Genomic DNA, 21,163 nt, shown 5'->3' on the forward strand with positions numbered 1-21,163 from the left:
ATTTGTCAAGGCAAACAGGATAAGGTGATGTCATTTTCCTTTAAATAGAACAGTTTTAAATTAAGTTTGAGAAGGAAAGAGAAAGCTAAAGAAAAAACTGAAAAGACGTTTACAAGATGTGGGCCTTTTTAAAAGGCCAATGTATAAGTTGATCGATGGCAGCGAAAATCATTAGTGATTGGGATGATTAGAGTGGCAACTGGGCAAACAAAAAGCAGAACTATGGGCAGGGAGCCATGCTTTGCAAGTAGCATGAGATACATCTGAGAGTTTAAAGTCTCCACATTTATGATTTATACGTATAAGGCCTAAATTTATGAAGTTAGATTGGAGGATTAATTTAAGGCATTATCTTCATATTGGAAATACTTATTAAAGCAACTTGTTTAACATTCGATCTCAATTAGTGCCTGCCAAAGCACGAATAACGTGTGGCTGGCTTCCTGGACATTTTAACAATTTTAAGTCAAGAAAAGGAAGTGAGAATAGAGATGAGAAGGCATAGTTAGAAGTCTAGCCTGTCATTGTTATCACTACACTTTTTACTCATCAACAGCTCTAAGTTTGTAAGAGGACCGGCGATAGTTAAAGGCCATAAATGTCAAACAAGTCTGTTGGTAAATGCAATGACAAAGATCATTATCATTGAATTTATCAGAAATGAGAGAGAGAGAGAGAGTGAGTGAAGCATGATATAGTGTTAATCAACAAAGGGATGATTAATGGTGTGAGCATTCAAGTTAATATATACTATTAGGAGAAATGGTTCTTTTAAAAATGATATGCAAGGATATGTTACACATCCAAGATTTTCGCATCAAAATAATTTAAAATCTTTATTCTCAAATGAGATTTTTTTTTTCCTAAATAAGGTATTTCAAGTCACAGCAACTATTTTTTTTTTTTTTGGAGTAAAGAATTTAATTCATCTTGCTATAGAAAAACAAAACTCATCCAACTTTGTAAAAGAAAAAAAAAAAGTTCCTGTAGAAGAATTTTCAACGAATCTTAAAAAATTCATTGAATCAGTAATCACTGGTTAGTTTTATAGAACCCCATTTTTTTTTTTTTTTTTTCTGAATTGATCATTCCTTGAAAGTAAAAGAGCAAAACTACCAAAAAGTCAGGCAGCAGGCTGGAAAAAAATGCAGGGGAAGGAAAAGGGCCAGCCGATGTCGAAAGACTTGGCAAGCTTGTGGGCTAAGTTAATAGCCCGAGGCACAGTTGAGCTTTGAAAGGCCAGGAGACTAATGAACTCCCCTGAAAACTGTAATCAAGATCAAGAAGCGATCCCAGTCCTGGAAAGGATAGATGATTGATTTTTTATAATCAGTAGCGAATCATGTTCCAACACTACTAAAAGCTGAGATATTTGTTAGGGATTTGACATATGAATCAGGGGATAAAAAAAAATTGGTCATCTTAATTTCCAGGGCGATTCAACAATCAAATGAATAATGGTGGAAAGAACATGGATTTCTTTTTTTGGCATGAATCTTCATCTGGAACTGTAAACCCCTAACACAAAGCCAATATCTACAAAAATGATACTTCCAAAATAATAAATAAGAGCTCAAGTAAAACATCCAACTTCATTTAACCAAAGCAGCAACGTGTAACACTAAGTTTCACAAACACAAACAAACATAAAATTGCAAGCCACATACACCAATTTAACTCTGGACACATTTTTTCCACAAAACAAACATGGATATAAAAATACATTAAAATATGACTGGCACAAGTAAACCAAGCATTTCTTTTTCTCTCTAGCAATCCAAATTCCTCATTTTCAGATGGTCCATGGCCCCAATGCTTCAACATATTTGCAAACAGCTTCTAAATCATCAAATGGTTGACCTACAAAAGTAACAAACTATTCATTTCGGGTGGCCATTATCCCTCGCTGGCAAGATTCAAAGATTCATTTCTCAAAAGGCAGATACTTCAATAATAAAACGATATATAATTTACCTGCTAGTGGATGACTGATCTTTCTTTTTCTGCAGGGGTCCGGATGAGGTGGACACAAACTTGGAGCGACAAGCATCCCAAATGGCTTCATCATCCCAAATCAAGCCATTCCACCATTCTGTTTCTCCTCTAATTTTCTGTAATAAATTTGCAGTTTCTAAATCAAATGGAAGCTTCATCAGCAACGAGCACTGAGATACTTCAATCTCTGACAGAGAAGGATAGCATCCGGGAGATGGACAGATGCTACTCAGATTTCGGAGACGAGTCAAAGAAATAGTTTTCAGTGCGGGGAATGCTATTATCTCACTGGTAACTTCCGCCAGCAACTCACAATCAATAATGGTAAGAGTCTCAAGGTTTTTAGCATAAGCAAGGAAGTTGAGGTTTAGTAAGAGGAGGCAAACTCCTACGTACACCTCACGAAGGTTGCCGAGTTTACACCATTCTGATAGCATAATCTCTTTGAGTGAATAACAACCAGAAATCGCAAGCCTCTCTAGATTACCAAATTCTTGTGTAAAACATAATGAAATCAAACCGTTACAGTCCATGATTGTTAACTTTCTAATGCAACTCCGTAAAATGTAGGACTCCAGAATTTTGTCGACAGAAGGGGCAGCAAATATTGTGATGCATATTTTATTTATGTGATTCAAGCACTCCAATGCCTCTAAGAATGCAACTTCAGCATCAGCTGGAACTTCAACACGGTCATAGTACTCACTGACTCCATTTATTTTACTATAGACTTGCAAAAGTAAAAGACTGGAGATCACCTCCTTTGGAATCCTTTTAAGATTTGCAGTATAATCTAATAGCAAACACCTGAGGTTAGTTAAATTCACAAGGCCAGCAGTCAACTTTGCTATGCTTGTTAATGACAGATTAAGATGCTGCAACGTTTTCACATTTCCAATGTCACGTATTTCAACTAAGCCTTGATTACCAGATAAATCCAACACTTTCAAAGCCGGCATAGAGTTAAAGAATCCACTGGGAAACGATTTCAGCAGTGTATCTCTAAAGAGCAAAGATGAGAGGTGATTGCAAGATGGTGAGTAATCTATGTTCACTCTCCTCCTACAACCCCACAAGGAGATCCAATTCGCCCCTTCACATTTTGTGAGTTCCTGATATGTAACGGTTCCACTTTTTGCCACCAAAACCTTGCTCCTGTTTTTGCCTTGATCTCGGGCTAACCACATGGCCATGTCATGGACTATGTCATGCATACGAACACATTGTTTAGATTCATCACTTTCCAGCAAATATGCAAGCTTTAAAGTCCCAACTATGTATTCTGCCTGATCGCGTGGATTTGATCCATCTAAAAAGCCTTCTCCCATCCACAGGTCAATAAGCTCATCTATTCTGATGTTATAATCCTTTGGAAATATGGAACAATATTTAAAACAATTTTGAGCGGTGGCATTGTTCAAGCTATCGTAGCTAAACTTCAGAAGAGGAAAAACATGAGCCGCAATGCCTTCAATCTCCGATGGGTTGCTCTGTAACAGCTCAGCTGCGTGGCGCCACTCAGCGGGATTCCTCCGACTAGCCATGGCTCGACCCACAGTGAGGAGAGCAAGTGGCAGTCCTCCACACCTTGTGGCTATAATTTCTGCCAATTCTGAAAGCTCTGGATCGTTATTCAGGATATTTTCACCTACTGTCATCCTAAATAATAACAAGGCTTGATCCGGTGGCAAACACTCCACTTCAATTGTCTCTTGAGCTCCCATTGCGTTGCACAACTCCACCGAACGGGTTGTATATATTACTTTGGACCGATTCCAATGATCACTCTGAAGGTGGATGCCCAGTCTTAAAAGGTCGAATCGCTCCCCTACATCATCCAACAGCAGAACAAACTTTTTAGTTTTCAAGACTCTAGATATCTGAGCTCCCTTCTCCTCCTCGCTTGAACACTCATTCCATATGCTATCAGAAATATCTAATTTCTTCCGAATGGCCTCTTGAACTTGCTCTATATAGTCTTCTTGTCTATACACCTTGACCCAGATGACAAAATCGAAATCATGGTTTTGGTTATGGAATTCATTGCTAACCTTCTTCAAGAGAGTCGATTTTCCAACACCGCCAATGCCGCATAACCTGCTAACTCGAGTATTTTCATCCTCAATGCATCTCCATACCCTTTTCACGGTCGAGTCTAGGCCAACTGTGTTTTCCACAAGCAGCTTAGGCATGAGAAGCCGCATACGTGGCATCCTCGTTGTTAAATGGCCTTCCTAAAATCAATTGATAGGAAATTGAATGACTTAATTTGAATATTAAATATAAAATTATAAAAAATTAAATATTAATTAGATATGATTTAATATGATCACGCCGTCTGTAAATAGAAATAGAAAAAGCATATAATATAACAAATTTGAAAAAATCAATAGAAAAAAATTATTTTTCATGTCATATTAAATATTTAATTAAAAATTAATTAACAATAATTGAAAGATCTAAACTAATTTGAATATAATATTAATCAATTGATAGTAAGTAAAAGGAACAACTAAACCAGAGATGGAAGACAATAAAAAATATTTTTGACATGATACTATACTAAGTATCAAACGTAAGATCAATTAAAAGTATATATAAAATTATAAAAAATTAAATATATTTATTAAATATGAAATAATATCACTTTAATAGATATTAATTATGTGTAGACGAAGATTGACAATAAATAAAAAAAATCTAACTAACTTAAATACCAATTAATCAATTGATAATAATAAAAAAAATCTAACAAACTTAAATATAAAAATATAAAAAATTATATATTTATTAAATATGTGATAACATTGTTTAATAAAATTTCAGTGATATGAAAAAACCTTGGGTGACAAATTAAAAAAGAACAAGAACAGAAATCGAACTCTAATGTTATATTAGACATTTGATTTAAAATTAATTAATAATAACAATCCAATGACAAAAAAAATCATAAACTTTAATGATTAAATCATAACTTTTTATAATTGAATGATCAAAATAAAAAATTACTTAAAATTAAATGACTAAACTTGTAATTTAACATTCTCTTAATTGTTGATATGTTTACATCCATTGATCCACAAGGACGCATAAGTCCAAGTCAATAATAAGGTGATTATTTAAAATATTTAATATGTGTACGAATGAAACATTAAATAATTTTTAATATGCCTTCGATTGAAACCTACCTTAATTTAATGGCAAACAGAATATTTTGATATCCAAAAGGGCACAAGGAAAGAGCCTCACCAAGACAGTAAGAAATGCGAAACACGGTTTCCTAATCCCTCCTTCCCCTCCACTAAAGATTAAAGATGCTTCCCTTGAAATGCCGCGGCAAGTTTCAGGAAAAAGAAAAACAATGACAACTTTTCTCGCTTGGTGACCAACTTTCTCGTCTTTTATCCAAAGACCAGTATAAAAAGACTAAGACTAAGACGAAAACAATATCTTAAGAAATTTTTTTCATCAATTATTCCACTTAGTCGTTTGATGGGCGAAATGAAACATTTATTTTTATAATTTCCATCAAATTTTCCACCTTTTAAATGAAACACTTTAATAGGAATCTCTGTAGTTGAGGCATTGTTTTCTTCTTAGTATATTTTCCCTACTATTACATTCTTAATTAGTATTTTTGTTTATTAACTTTCACCCAAATATTATATTGGTCTTCAAATAATCAAAATTTATTTGTTGGTCTACAAATTTGTAAACTCATAATGTTTTGATCTTTTGATTTGTATTTCTATCAATTGAACAGTTAAGTGTCACTTATTATCACATAAGGAAATATGTCAAAGTATGTATTGATTAATTTGAAAATTTCAAAACAATCCAATTTAAAAGTGCTTTTATAAAAACAAAACAAAAAACAAAAAAAAATACTATATATTTATTTTAAATTATAAAATTCATAAACTTTAAAATTTTTTTATCTATTTTCTCTTCTCTTTCTTTTTCTCTCTCTGACCGAATCTGGCCAGCATATAATGGATTTCTTTCAACTTTGTGTTTATATTTTTACTACATTCATTGTTCAACAAAAATGATTTGCAAGGTTTTAAATTTAAATAGTACGATGATTATTTAAATTTTTTAATATGTGCTTATGAAACCTTAATTTAATGGTAAAAATAAGATTTTGATACCAAATTTAAATCCAACTTTGTGTTTATAATATTTTGTTGATTTATTTAATTTATTTATTGATTTCTTCTTAAATTTTATAATAATATCACATGTATTAATGATGTTTCATTGGATTGTAATTTATGCTCACATACCTAATCAACAGGCCTGAGGATCGGGCCGATGTGGTATTATTAGTTTCTTTGGGCTTATGTACTTGAAACTCTGGCAAGGGAAAAAAAAAGCTATGTACTAGTAACTGAAGCGATAAGAATTTTGACGAATCACTCGCGCAGGGTGATGGAAATTCCAATGTTCGCCAATGTTTCGTATTCAAAAACCAATTAAAGAATGAGAGTGTCCAATACCATATGCTATTTGCTACTCATACACCTGGAGACAACCTCTACAAATCTCTAGAACATGTGCCGCTTTAGATACTCTTTTTCTACCTTTTTCTTCCTTCCATCCCCATTTGCTTTCTTGCAGCCGGGTTTTTTAGCAAAAACCGGAGATTTTCAGCTAGAACTCGGGTCCCAGGATGCCCCCATAGGGTGAAAAAGCCCCCTAACATTGTGCTCGACTATCTCTTTTGTGCCTCCAGCATCAGTCCCTAAAACCTGTGATCAGATCATATGAAAGGCAAAAATGTAGATTGTTTGTTAGTAGACTGACCCTTTTGTTTCCACTCCCAAATCCAGACAGTGCCAAATGAAGGTCCAAGCTTTTCGATTTGCATAACAATTAACTCGGTTCCATGTAAGTCACAGGCACTAAAAAAGCATGATTGCAGAAAGGTTCATGGGAAAAGTAAAGACAAAGTTCTTATGGAGGTCTAGCTTCCATGACCTAAAAATTTACTAACTACACATGATTCTGGCACTTCAAGATAATTGGCTCCACCTTCGCTTTTTGTTCACAAAACATAGGCTAGTATCTCATAAAAATATAAAAAAGAAAAAAGAAACACATACTAGTATCTAATACACGTGCCATGGATACATAAATCTCCACAATCTAGAATACTTTAGCCGTCAATTTATCCGAGTAGACATTATTTACTAATAAAGTTATTACTCAAGATTCATTCTCAAAATGGAAAATTACCGTAATAATGAGACAAATTGTTGGTGATTGGTTCACTGAGCTTCGTCGAGCCCCACACTGTTACGTGTTAAATTTGAGAAATTACACATGGATAAGAATGGAAGTGGCAGATGAATACTCCGGTCATGTTCAGTCAGGTTGCTATCTAGAGCTGTAAATGGGTTCAAGTGGGTTGCTTGCTTTTTTCGCAGGCTGTTTGACTACAAATGAAACACTTGGGCCGTTGGTTTTTTTTTTTTTTTTTTTCTTTTTCCGGTGTGCCAGGATCATTGTAACTGCAATTTTGATGCTCCGTACCAATTTGTTCAGGCAAACAGGATAAGGTGATGTCATTTTCCTTTAAATAGAACAGTTTAAAATTAAGTTTGAGAAGGGAAGAGAAAGCTAAAGAAAAAAGTGAAAAGGCGTTTACAAGATGTGGGCCTCTTTAAAAGGGCAATGTATAAGTTGATCGACGGAAGCGAAAATCATTTGAGATTGGGAATGATTTAGAGTGGCAACTGGGCAAACAAAACGCAAAACTATGGGCAGGGAGCCATGCTTTGCTAGTAGCATGAGATGCATCTGAGAGTTTAAAATCTCCACATTTATGGTTTATACGTATAAGGCTTAAATTTATCAAGTTAGATTGAAGGATCAATTTAAGGCATTATCTTCATATTGGAAATACTTGTTGAAGCAACTTGTTTGACATTTGATCTCAATTAGTGCCTGCTAAAGCACGAATAACGTGTGGCTGGGTCCTGGGTCATTTTAACAATTTTAAGTCAAGAAAAGGAAGTGAGAATAGAGATGAGAAGGCATAATTAGAAGTCTAGCCTGTCATTGTTATCACTACACTTTTTACTCATCAACAGCTCTAAATTTGTAAGAGGACCGGCGATAGTTAAAGGCCATAAATGTCAAACAAGTCTGTTGGTAAATGCAATGACAAAGATCACTATCATTGAATTTATCAGAAATGAGAGAGAGAGAGAGAGAGAGTGAGTGAAGCATGATGTAGTGTTAATCAACAAAGGGATGATTTATGGTGTAAGCATACGAGTTTTGTAATAAATACTATTAAGGGAAATGGTCCTTTTAAAAATGATATGTAAAGATACGTTTTACATTCAAAAATTTCACATCAAAATAATTTAAAATCTTTATTCTCAAATGAGATTTTTTTTTTTTTCTAAATAAGGTATTTCAAGTCACATCAACTATGTCAATGACAATGCTTATCTACCAAAGCTGTTTTTTCTTTTTTTTGGAGTAAAGAATTTAATTCATCTTGGTATGAAAAAACAAAACTCATCCAACTTTGCAAAAGAAAAAAAAAAGTTCCCTGTAGAAGAATTTTCAAGGAATCTTACAAAATTCATTGAATCAGTAATCATTGCTTAGTTTTATAGAACCCCTTTTTTTTTTTCCTGAATTGATCGTTCATTTAAGTAAAACAGCAAAACTACCAAAAGTCAGGCAGCTGGTTGGAAAAAAATGCAGTGGACGGAAAAGGGCCAACAGATATCGATAGACTTGGCAAGCTTGTGGGCTAAGTTAATGGCCCGAGGCACAGTGGAGCTTTGAAAGGCCAGGAGACTAATGAACTCCCCTGAAAACTGTAATCAAGATCAAGAAGCGGTCCCAGTCCTGGAAAGGATAGATGATTGATTTTTTATAATCAGTAGCGAATCATGTTCTAACACTACTAAAAGCTGAGATATTTGTTAGGGATTTGACATTTGAAGCAGGGGATAAAAGAAAATTGGTCATGTTAATTTCCAGGGTGATTCAACAATCAAATGAATAATGGTGGAAAGAACATGGATTTCTTTTTTTGGTATGAATCCTTATCTGAAACTGTAAACCTCTAACACAAAGCCAATATCTACAAAAATGATACTTACAAAATAATACATAAGAGCCCAAGCAAAACATCCGACTTCATTTAATCAAAGCAGCAAAATTTAACTCTCAAGTTTCACAAACACAAACAAACATAAAATTGCAAGCCACATACACCAATTAACTCTGGACACATTTTTTCCACAAAACAAATATGGATATAAAAATACATTAAAATATGACCAGCACAAGTAAACCAAATATTTCTTTTTCTCTCTAGCAATCCAAATTCCTCATTTTAAGATGGTCCATGGCCCCAATGCTTCAACATATTTGCAACTAGCTTCTAAATCATCAAATAGTTGACCTACAAAAGTAACACACAAACTATTCATTTCAGGTGGCCATTATCCCTCGCTAGCGAGATTCAAAGATTCATTTCTCAAAAGGCAGATACTTCAATAATAATACGATATATGATTTACCTGCTAGTGGATGCCTGATCTTTCTTTTTCTGCAGGGGTCCGGATGAGGTGGATACAAATTTCGAGCGACAAGCATCCCAAATGGCTTCATCATCCCAAATCAAGCCATTCCACCATTCTGTTTCTCCTCTAATTTTCTGCAATAAATTTGCAGTATCTAAATCAAATGGAAGCTTCATCAACAACGAGCACTGAGATACTTCAATCTCTGACAGAGAAGGAAAGCATCTGGGTGATGGACAGATGCTACTCAAATTTCGGAGACGAGTCAAAGAAATAGTTTTCAGTGCGGGGAATGCTATTATCTCGCTGGTAACTACCGCCAGCAACTCACAATCAATTATGGTAAGAGTCTCAAGGTTTTTAGCATAAGCGAGGAAGTTGAGGTTTAATAAGAGAGGGCAAACTCCTACGTACACCTCACGAAGGTTGCCGAGTTTACACCATTCTGATAACATAATCTCTTTGAGTGAATAACAACCAGAAATCGCAAGCCTCTCTAGATTACCAAATTCTTGTGTAAAACATAATGAAATCAAACCCTTACAGTCCATGATTGTTAACTTTCTAATGCAACTCCGTAAAATGTAGGACTCCAGAATTTTGTCCACAGAAGAGGCAGCAAATATTGTGATACATATTTTATTGATGTGATTCAAGCACTCCAAGGCATCCAAGAATGCAACTTCAGCATCAGCTGGAACTTCAACAGGGTCAAAGTACTCAAGGACTCCATTTATTTTACTATAGACTTGCAAAAGTAAAAGACTGGAGATCACCTCCTTGGGAAACCTTTTAAGATTTGCGGTATAATCTAATAGCAAACACCTGAGGTTAGTTAACTTCACAAGGCCAGCAGGCAACTCTGCTATGCTTGTTAATGACAGATTAAGATGCTGCAACGTTTTCACATTTCCAATGTCAGGTATCTCAACTAAGCCTTGATTACCTGATAAATCCAACACTTTCAAAGCCGGCATAGAGTTAAAGAATCCACTGGGGAATGATTTCAGCAGTGTATCTCTAAAGAGCAAAGATGATAGGTGATTGCAAGATGGTGAATAATCTATGTTCACTCTGCTACTACTACCCCACAAGGAGATCCAATTCGCCCCTTCCCATTTTGTGAGTTCCTGATATGTAACGGTTCCACTTTTTGCCACCAAAACCTTGTTCCTGTTTTTGCCTTGATCTCGGGCTAACCACATGGCCATGTCATGGACTATGTCATGCATACGAACACATTGTTTAGATTCATCACTTTCCAGCAAATATGCAAGCTTTAAAGTCCCAACTATATATTCTGCCTGATCGCGTGGATTTGATCCATCTAAAAGGCCTTCTCCCATCCACAGGTCAATAAGCTCATCTATTCTGATGTTATAATCCTTTGGAAATATGGAACCATATTTAAAACAATTTTGAGCGGTGGCATTGTTCAAGCTATCGTAGCTAAACTTGAGAAGAGGAAAAACATGAGCCGCCATGCCTTCAATCTCCGATGGGTTGCTCTGTAACAGCTCAGCTGCGTGGCGCCACTCAGCGGGATTCCTCCGACTAGCCATGGCTCGACCCACAGTGAGGAGAGCAAGTGGCAACCCTCCACATCTTGTGGCTATAATTTCTGCCAATTTTGAAAGCTCTGGATCGTTATTCAGGATATTTTCACCTACTGTCATCCTAAATAATAACAAGGCTTGATCCGGTGGCAAACACTCCACTTCAATTGTCTCTTGAGCTCCCATTGCGTTGCACAACTCCACCGAACGGGTTGTAAATATTACTTTGGACCGATTCCAATGATCACTCTGAAGGTGGATGCCCAGTCTTAAAAGGTCGAACCGCTCCCATACATCATCCAATAGCAGAACAAACTTTTTAGTTTTCAAGACTCTATATATCTGAGCTGCCTTCTCCTCCTCGCCTGAACACTCATTCCATATGCCATCAGAAATATCTAACTTCTTCCGAATGGCCTCTTGAACTTGCTCTATATAGTCTTCTTGTCTATACACCTTGACCCAGATGACAAAATCGAAATCATGGTTTTGGTTATGGAATTCATTGCTAACCTTCTTCAAGAGAGTCGATTTTCCAACACCGCCAATGCCGCATAACCTGATAACTCGAGTATTTTCATCCTCAATGCATCTCCATACCCTTCTCACGGTCGAGTCTAGGCCAACTGTGTTTTCCACAAGCAGCTTAGGCATGAGAAGCCGCATACGTGGCATCCTCGTTGTTAAATGGCCATGCTAAAATCAATTGATATTAAATTGAATGACTTAATTTGAATATTAAATATAAAATTATAAAAAATTAAATATTAATTAGATATGATTTAATATGATCACACCATCTGTAAATAGAAATAGAAAAAGCTTATAATATAACAAATTTGAAAAGATCAATAGAAAAAAAATATTTTTGATATTATATTAAATATTTAATTTAAAATCAATTAACAATAATTGAAAGATCTAAACTAACTTGAATATAAAATTAATCAATTGATAATAAGTGAAAAGGATAACTAAACCATAGATGAAAGACAATAAAAAGAAAATTTGACATAATACTACATTAAATATTAAACCTAAAATCAATTAAAAGTAGATTATAAAAAATTAAATATTTATTAATATAAAATAATATCATTTTAATAAATATTAATTGTGTGTAGATGAAAATTGACAATCAATAAAGAAATCTAACTAACTTAAATATCAAATTAACCAATTGACAATAAACAAAAAAATCTAACTAACTTAAATATAAAATTATAAAAAAATTATATATTTATTATATATATATATATGATAACATCATTTTAATACGATCCAGAAATATTAAAAAACCTTGGGTGACAAATTAAAAAAGAACAAGAAAAGAAATCTACCTCTAATGTTATATTAGATATTTAATTTAAAATTAATTAATAATAAATAGATGAATTTAAATTAAATATATTATTACAAAAAATTAAATATTTATTTGATACGACATGACAACAATTTAACACTCACCTCTAATCGGCGACCGCGCTCAATCATATCAGCGGCAGATTTCGACTGCTGAACTATTCGCTTTCCAACCTTGTAGTTGGATACGAAGTTAAAGTACCAGCGATATCCCAAAGCTGTCTTTTGGAGTGCTCTATCGCCTTCTCCAACAACTACATTCAATACAATCAGCAATTGTTCTGCACTTGTCAGCCATTCTTGCACTTCTTCCCCAGGTATCATTCGTGGTTCTCGCTCAATAGCGCTTTCCACCACTTGGCATATGCTATTTCTGCGACTTTGGAGTGAGTCCCTCTCACGCCGAAGTCGTCGAAGATTATCTTCAAGATAGTAGATATCGGCAATATGCCCGCAAATGCAAAAGCACAAGCCAGTGGCGATCTCCAGCAAGCTCAGGCAATCCATTGAGTCGTTTTGGACCCCAAGCACGCGTTGTAATTGTAAGCATAAAAAGTAGAGCAAACAAATTAAGAAGCTGAGGAGTGAAAGACCATTAATTGCAAGCAACAGAGCATCGCGTGGAGGCATGGGGAAATTTCTTCTAAAATTAAATAAAGGATCGAGTCGAACACGACTCAAGACAAAAAGGCGCAAGGAAAGAGCAACACAAAGACAGTAAGAAATGCGAAACGCGGTTTCCTAATCCCTCCTTCCCCTCCACTTAAGATTAAAGATGCTTCCCATGAAATGCCGCGGCAAGTTCCAGGAAAAAGACAAACAGTGACGACTTTTCCCGCATGGTGACCAACTTTCTCGTCTTTTATCCAAAGGCCAGTATAAAAAGACTAAGACTAAGACGAAAACAATATCTTAAGAAAATTTCTTCATCAATTATTCCGCTTAGTCGTTTGATGGCGAAATGAAATATTTGTTTTTATAATTTCCATCAAACTTTCCACCTTTTAAATGAAACACTTTAATAGGAATCTCTGTAGTTGAGGCATTGTTTTCTTCTTAGTATATTTTCTCTACTATTACATTCTTAGTTAGTATTTTTGTCTATTTAACTTTCAGCCAAATAGCATATTGATTTTCAAATAATAAAAATTTTTTTGCTGGTCTACAAATTTTTAAACTCGTAATGTTTTGGCTTTTCGATCCATTTTTTTTTCAATTGAGCGGTGTCACTTATTATCACATAATGAAATATGTCAAATATGAATTAATTAACTTAAAATTTTTATAATAATCCAATTTAAAAGTATTTTTACTACAAAAAATTGACAGTAAACTTATTAAAAATAAAAAATTAAGATATATTTATTTTAAATTATAAAAATTAAAAAATTTATTAAATTTTGAAAAAAAATCTATTTTTATTTAAAAATTTTTTATCTTTTTTTTTTTTTTTTTCTTTCCTTTCTCCCCACGGCCGGACCTTGCTAGCATATAATGGATTTCTTTCAACTTTGTGTTTATATATTTACTACATCCATTGACCCACAAGGATGACTTGAAAAATTTTATGTCTCAATGGTTCGGTGATTATTTGATTTTTTTAATATATGCCGATGAAACCTTAATTTAAGGGCAAACAAAAGATTTTGATACCAAATTAAAATCCAACTTTGTGTTTATAATAATTTATTGATTTATTTAATTTATTTATTGATTTCTTCTTAAATTTTATAATTATATCATATGTATTATTTATGTTTCATTGGATTGTAATTTATGGTCGTATACGTAATCACCAGGCCTGAGGATCGGCCCGATGTGGTCTTATTGGTTACTTTGGGCTTATGTACTTGAAACTCTAACAAGAAAAAAAAAAGCTATGTACTTTTAACTGAAGCAATAAGAAATTTGACAAATCACTCGTGCAGAGTGATGGAAATTCCAATATTCGCCATTGTTTCGCAATCAAAAACCAATTAAAGAATGAGAGTGTCCAATACTAGATGCTATTTGCTTCTCATGCACCTGGAGAGAACCTCTACAAATCTCTTGAATATGTGCCGCTTTAGATACTCTTTTTCTACCTTTTTTCTTCCTTCCATCCCCATTTGCTTTCTTGCAGCCGGGTTTTTTAGCAAAAACAGGAGATTTTCAGCTAGAACTTGGGTCCCAGGATGCCCCATAGGGTGAAAAAGGCCCGTAACATTGTGCTCAACTATCTCTTTTGTGCCTCCAGCATCAGTCCCTAAAACCTGTGATCAGATCATATGAAAGGCAAAAATGTAGATTGTTTGTTAGTAGACAAACCCTTTTGTTTCCACTTCCAAATCCAGATAGCGCCAAATGAAGGTCCAAGCTTTTCGATTTGCATCACAATAAACTTAGTTCGATATGTCATAGGCACTAAAAAAGCATGCTTAAAGAAAGATTAATCGGAAAAGTAGAGTCAAAGTTCTTATGGAGGTCTATCTTCCATGACCTAAAAGTTTACTAGCTACACATGATTCTGGCACTTCAAGATAATTGGCTCTACCTTCGCTTTTTGTCCACAAAGCATGGGCTAGTATCTCATAAAATTATAGAAGAAAAAAGAAACACATGCTAGTATCTAATACTGATGTGCCATGAGTACATAAATTTCCACAATCTAAAATACCTTAGCCGTCAATTTATCCGAGTAGACATTATTTACTAATAATGTTATTACTCGAGATTTGTTCTCAAAATGGAAAATTTCCGCAATAATCTTGCCCTTAAAAAGGAATTCTCTATTTATGAGAACCTGATTCATAAAATTGTCTGGAGTTTAACTTAGTTGATGTGGTCAAAATGATAAAACAAAATCTAACTAATCCACATGTATGCACTTACACCTATAAGTACACGTGCTGATAGAAATTTGCATGATATATGCACACATGTAGAAAAAGGTGAACAAGACTAATCTAATCCCATAAATCTCAACAAACATTGGCATTCACGAGGATGAAGGCAACTACAAATGGAACTTCATGTACTAGGAGGAAACACAACCCAATCAATGATAGGATCTATGACTAATACATAGCAGGTGACATTCTTGGAGCACATGTTATCACAAAGTTTAAGCAGGATAACATCCAACAACAGCTGTCAGAAGCGCATAGACAGATCAGAAAGGTAAATAAGTTAGTTGTCTTACTGGAAGACCAAATGCCATTGCTTCAACAGTTACTCTGCCAAATGTTTCTCCAAGTCCCTGTACATAAAATGTAGACATCATTACATGTTTTCCATTTAATTCAAAAAAATCTTAAAATTGAGAAATAAGTATTACCTAAGTTATAATTTGAATATGAATTAAGATTCATAATTAACCAGAGTTAGACGTTTTAATCATATCAATTTCCAATATGTTGTTTTCAGAAAAAAAAAAAAAAATTCCAATCTGTCGAAAAAGCATAGCCTTTCTCATCAGGTATTCCATAACAAATTCATTAATACATAGACAACCAGGAAAAATATGGCTTTTTGTGGTGTTAACCAACAGCCTAGCAGTTGCAAGACAGCTTTCTTTTTCCTTCATTAAAAAAGCTCCACCATATAGTTGCACAAAGAAACAACATAATATCAAAACATTTTACATGAACTATGTGTATAAACTCTACTGCCAAATAGAAGCAATGTGTTAATCAGGATGAAGCAAATAAATGAACGTATACAACAAAAAAAAGCACTGAATTCTCTACTCATATGGGAGAAAACTAGCAAGATATTAATTCTATGGAAGATATAGCTATAGATTAATTCATATTAAAGGGCCACTTATATGCAAAACATTCCAACTGGAATGGCATCCAAATATGCTATATAACATTGAAGAAATAAGAGCATATCTATGCTAATCTAAATTAAGACAAAAAGATAACCAATCTATCACCTGGGAATTCATGACATAAACATCTGCTGCAGAATATAGTGAAGCGACACGTGTAGTTGCAGGAGTCCAGAGCACGGACTGTGACAACTTTTCATGCTGAGACAAAAATCTTAGAATTTCTTTAAAATATGGTATCTTATTGCTCTTAGATCCAATAGAACCAATAAGAATTTTAAGAGCTTGTTCCTGTTTTCCTTTACTATCAAACAGCATTTCCCTTCTTCTGTTACTGCTGTCAAAGCTGACAGCAGTTGTGCTATTTACGGGGGTAAATAACTGCAAATCTGTAGAAGATACATTAACATAGCTTGACTTTTGAAGCAAACCTCTTAAATGATGCTTTACAGCCAAGGTTGACTGATCTTGCCTGATATCAAATGATTTTTTAACTTCAGAATCAGTTTCCAAAGGAACTTGATCAATTATAAGGCCTGCTGATTTGAGAAGCAAGAGCTGGCCCTTTCCAGCATTTATACTACTTAGAGACATCACAAGCATATCATTATCTGTCAAACCCATCTCTTTTCTTACAGCATCTCGCAACAACTTCCTTTTCTCAAGCATCTTTTCTGGGCTAGCAGACACAGAATTTAAAGAACAAGGAATGCCAGCTACAAAAGCCAGTTCATCATTAACAGCAAGTGGAACAAGAGCAGGTTGAGATCTCAACTTAATATTTTCTTCTTGACACCAGGTGAGCCATTGTTTACTCTGCAATTCAGATAAGAAAATAAGCATTTTCACTCGGTGTAGAACAAGCTTTGACCGATCAAAATATTCTCTTCTATTTTCCATAATCCACCAAGCAATTTGACTTCCCCCAGCTGGGAAATGAGCAATATACTGATCTGAAACCAACACATTGCATCTAATATTACACCACAGTTGCATATATGCAGGGCATTATGATTCAAAACTCTAGGGAACTCGGATGATTAAGCTGTAGTGGAAATGACAATGAAAGATAACTACAAGATGCAGACCAACCAATGAAAAATTAAGTTTAAGGATTTTAGCGCAAACTAAAATTAGTACACAAATACACACCTATGACAATTTTCAATAGCTTTTCACGTGGTTTTCAGGTAATAATAACAGGGAGTTAAGAGGACCAGTGTCCAATATAGATAAAAAATTTTTGACAATGACCTCAAAAGCTTAAACCAGATACCTACTGCTATTCCAAAGTGCAGGTGAACAAACTGTGACAACGCTAATTGGGATTGGGGAAATTTCATGTGACTGTCTCTATGCATGTGTGTGGGAAAGACCGTGAGAGATAGGTCAACTTTGGTAACAGGACTGATAAATCCACTACTTTGTTAGAGAAAATGTTTTGCATTTTGACTCAAAGCAGTGTCTACTACCCAGTCACTATCAACAAATGCAAACAATCCATGGAAGAGTATAGTCCATCAACTCAAGCAGTAAGACAAATTACTATAAATTGTTAAAGCCATATAATCTAAAATAAAGGACATTGTGGACCATCTTAACTGAAGGCATGTATATTGTTTACTATATTCAATAAGTAATTTTCTAGAATTAAAAACTAGCACTTCCAACCCACAATGATCACAATTTCTAGGACAGTCAGTTGATGCTTGAAGGAAGTATAGGACGATGCCATTTTTAATCAATGAAAATCAAGCAATATTGCAAAATTATTGAAACTGAAATGGACTATCCTTTTGGATTAAGTTATCATATACAAACTTAGATAAAAAAAAGGATCAATAATCTTAATGGAAGCATTATTACACACAAGATAAGTTCTAATGTAAAATTTCATTTGAGAAGTGAAAATATGTAGCTTAGTACCACGTGTTTAAAACACTATGCAGCTAAAATGAAAAATGCTGCAACCTTGTATTAGATGATAGTTGATCTTCATATCTGTGCAGAAGCAATTACTCTCAATTTCAAAGAAAAATATAAAAATTTTCCAATAAATTTCTCACCAATCCATGATGCACAAACTGCTGATCCTGCAATCACAAGGTCTGCCTTCATGGTAGTTTTGAAGCTAAGATCTGCTCTGTCTTCAATCACTTTGATCCTTCTCCTTGCAAGCTCGGACATCAGTCCTCCCTTCTTACTGAGAACTACAGCAGATACTGTGGCTCCACAGCTCAAAAGCTCTGTCGCCAGCTCCATCATTGAAATTGGAGCCCCTGTCATTGAGAGTTCATGAAATACCAACACTAATCTTCTAGACCAAACAAGGCGTGCAAAGTGCCCCTTCCTATCACATGTTCCAGACCTCTTTTCAGGACTCCACTCCAACACTCTGTCCTCCACCAACCCAAATGGACCAACAAGTAATCCGTAAGTATAATTTTTCAGCAGAATTTCCTGTTCTTGCACCTCTCTGTCACCATTTTCAATGTTCTTTGTTGCCTTTGGCTTACCATGCATCTTGCGCAAATTATGCCTTGCTTTTTTACTCCTTTTCTTCCTAGATGAAACGTCATTCCCTTTCTTGGCCAAAATCACATCAAAATTTTTATCACTATAGACCTGAGTTCTTTTAGTTCCATTATTCACTGCTACCAAACTGTCCTCAGCAAGCAGATCTCTTCGGGTGTTCTTTTCAGCATCCACAAGCCTATTCCTTTGATCACCACCAAAACCCAAAAATTCATCTTTGTTATGACCATGAGCCCACCGGGATTGGACAAAAAATCCAAGGTAAGCCCAAAGAGTGATCAAAAGCAACCAATAAACTAAGCGGTTGCTCCTAAACCACTGAATGCCACCAGCACCACTTCTAGCTTCTCTTCTTGGAGTCCTGCTTGAATTCAGTCTCCGAAATGTAGGAGAACTCCTTGGAGTTGATCTTCCTGACAAACTGGACTTAAAGCTACCTTGCCTTAATGACGATGGTCCCTTGCTGACACTTTCCTCCATTAGCTTCTGGCTAGAGTATATTGCTGACAAACTAAATCAACATTCTTCATATGTTAGCCAATACCAAAAGCACACAGCACTTAAGGATCTATGCTGTTCTTATAACTCCAAATGCTTACAAGCACCTTCTGCTACAGCTTTTAGAACTCCAAACCTACATTGATGAAGAAAATACAGGTTTGATATTCTTCAGACAACAGCATCAATATCTAATGCATGAAAAGTAAAAAATATTATTGGCATACAAACACAGGAAAAGATAAATAATACAATTCGCAGAAGTTACCAAGTCTTGCATTAATTCTTGATTTTTACTTGAAAGAAACAAAAAATGCGATGAATAAACAACAGCCTGATTTAGCAAATTATAGCTGTGAGAGTTAACGTTCTATCTTTCAGACTACCAGAAGATTGAAAAGCAAGAAAATAATCTGTTTCCTACCAAACAATGCCTAGACAAAAACTAGATTTAACTTTCTATTAACTCATTCCCTAACACTTTCTTAGGAACCAATCAGAATATTGAAAATGGAAAGCAACATTCAATAAATCTTAAAACGTTGAGATCAATTGTTTTTCTTTTCTTATACTTTCTCAGCAACCAAACAGTTCTCAGAAAAAGAAAACAGCAAGAACGGAAAAAACCAAGCTCTTCAAATTTCACTACATTCCACATCTTATTTTCTCTTCTTTTCTTTCTTGCATTTTCTCGACAACCAAACGCATCTTTATGCATGTAACTAACTTAGCACTCGAATACGAAAGCTAGGAAAAAAATCAAGAAACCAACTAATCAAACTTTTAAAAGTTACAGGAGCTAAAGAACATTAAAAAGAGAACTAAAACTTAAGATCACAGAATATTTAAGAAAATATCTTAAAAATAAACGCAAAATAAAAAAAAGCAACTACTTTAGCTTACATTAAAAGATTCGAAGAAAATGAAGAAATGATTCTTCTTTTCTCTTTCTGGATCTCTGTTCTTGATTGATGTAAGCTTACATTAAAGAAAGGGTCCCAAAGAAAATTCTAGAGAGAGAAACAGATCAGAGTAAAAAAATTGGTTCCAGAAGGAGAGAGAGAGAGAGAGAGAGAGAGAGGAGGTTTAAGGAAGAGAGCAATGTCTGAAACTTTTTTGTTGAAAAGGATCGCACGTGCCAGTTAACACACGGGAAAAAGTGTCTTGGAACAAAAATTTTGAAGAATGGCGGGTGGGTTGTTTTAGTGTAAACAGCTGTAGGAGGAATCCCGTATGCTCCTTTGTTCTGTGGATCGTCCGATCAGGCGCGCGGGTGTAGTTTATTTAAATCCGAAGGTGGGGAAGTTATGATGGGCAATCGATCGGAGAAACGTGTGGAATATTATTTAGAGTTTGGGTTTCAGTTTTATTTATTTATTTTTTGCATTATGAGGAGTCGGTGGATATAGTTTTTTAAGATGGGTTGAAATTGCTTTGATTAAGGAAGCTTAACAAACTCAGGGACCCACCCCCACTTGCTTCATTTTTTTTAGATTAAGAGAGCAAAAGAAAAGAGTTAGTTAAGTTCTAAATTTACAAAGATAGAAAGAATTCAATAATTTATTTCAAGATGTTAACATATGTTGTTACCGTATCCGAATATTAATTTACTATTAGTTTTTCAAAAATTTATAAGACAATGATTAGAGTATTGTATAAAATTTTTTTATTGTATAAAGATAATAATGGAAATTAAATTTGATCATTTGTATATTTGAATTGTATTTATTATATATTAAATACATATAATACATAAAAATTATCCGACCAAATTTATGTTATCACACCAAATATAAAATTTTTTTTATCAAACTCACAAAATTAATTTATTAAAATTTTAAATCAGATTA

At 34.5% G+C, this 21,163-nt stretch overlaps 1 protein-coding gene and 1 pseudogene across 5 annotated transcripts; both read right to left on the reverse strand.

The window, feature by feature from the left end:
• Positions 1 to 1,076: 1,076 nt before the first annotated feature.
• Positions 1,077 to 13,089, reverse strand: LOC111274496 (putative disease resistance protein At1g63350). 4 transcript variants are annotated; one of them, XM_089755747.1, is made up of 3 exons: positions 12,572 to 13,089; positions 9,546 to 11,800; positions 1,720 to 1,860 (listed from the first exon to the last, which is right to left on the reverse strand). In XM_089755747.1, the coding sequence occupies exons 1-3, from the start codon at positions 12,971 to 12,973 to the stop codon at positions 1,848 to 1,850; spliced, it is 2,670 nt and encodes an 889-aa protein (XP_089611873.1). In that variant the 5' UTR covers positions 12,974 to 13,089; the 3' UTR covers positions 1,720 to 1,847. The 4 variants fall into 4 exon arrangements, with proteins under 4 accessions (XP_022777160.2, XP_089611873.1, XP_089611871.1 ...); XM_089755745.1 differs by lacking the exon at positions 1,720 to 1,860 and adding an exon at positions 8,701 to 8,865; XM_089755746.1 differs by lacking the exon at positions 1,720 to 1,860 and adding an exon at positions 9,134 to 9,427.
• A 1,243-nt stretch (positions 13,090 to 14,332) lies between these two features.
• On the reverse strand, positions 14,333 to 20,425 carry LOC149511116 (uncharacterized; annotated as a pseudogene). The gene is made up of 5 exons (XR_016334290.1): positions 20,217 to 20,425; positions 18,347 to 19,449; positions 16,386 to 17,233; positions 15,648 to 15,704; positions 14,333 to 14,718 (listed from the first exon to the last, which is right to left on the reverse strand). The product of XR_016334290.1 is annotated as an uncharacterized LOC149511116 (transcript).
• Positions 20,426 to 21,163: the final 738 nt, after the last annotated feature.

Source organism: Durio zibethinus, chromosome 26 (assembly GCF_047325235.1).
Source record: "Durio zibethinus cultivar Kanyao isolate XHJ-2024 chromosome 26, ASM4732523v1, whole genome shotgun sequence".
NCBI classification, from domain to species: Eukaryota; Viridiplantae; Streptophyta; class Magnoliopsida; order Malvales; family Malvaceae; genus Durio; species Durio zibethinus.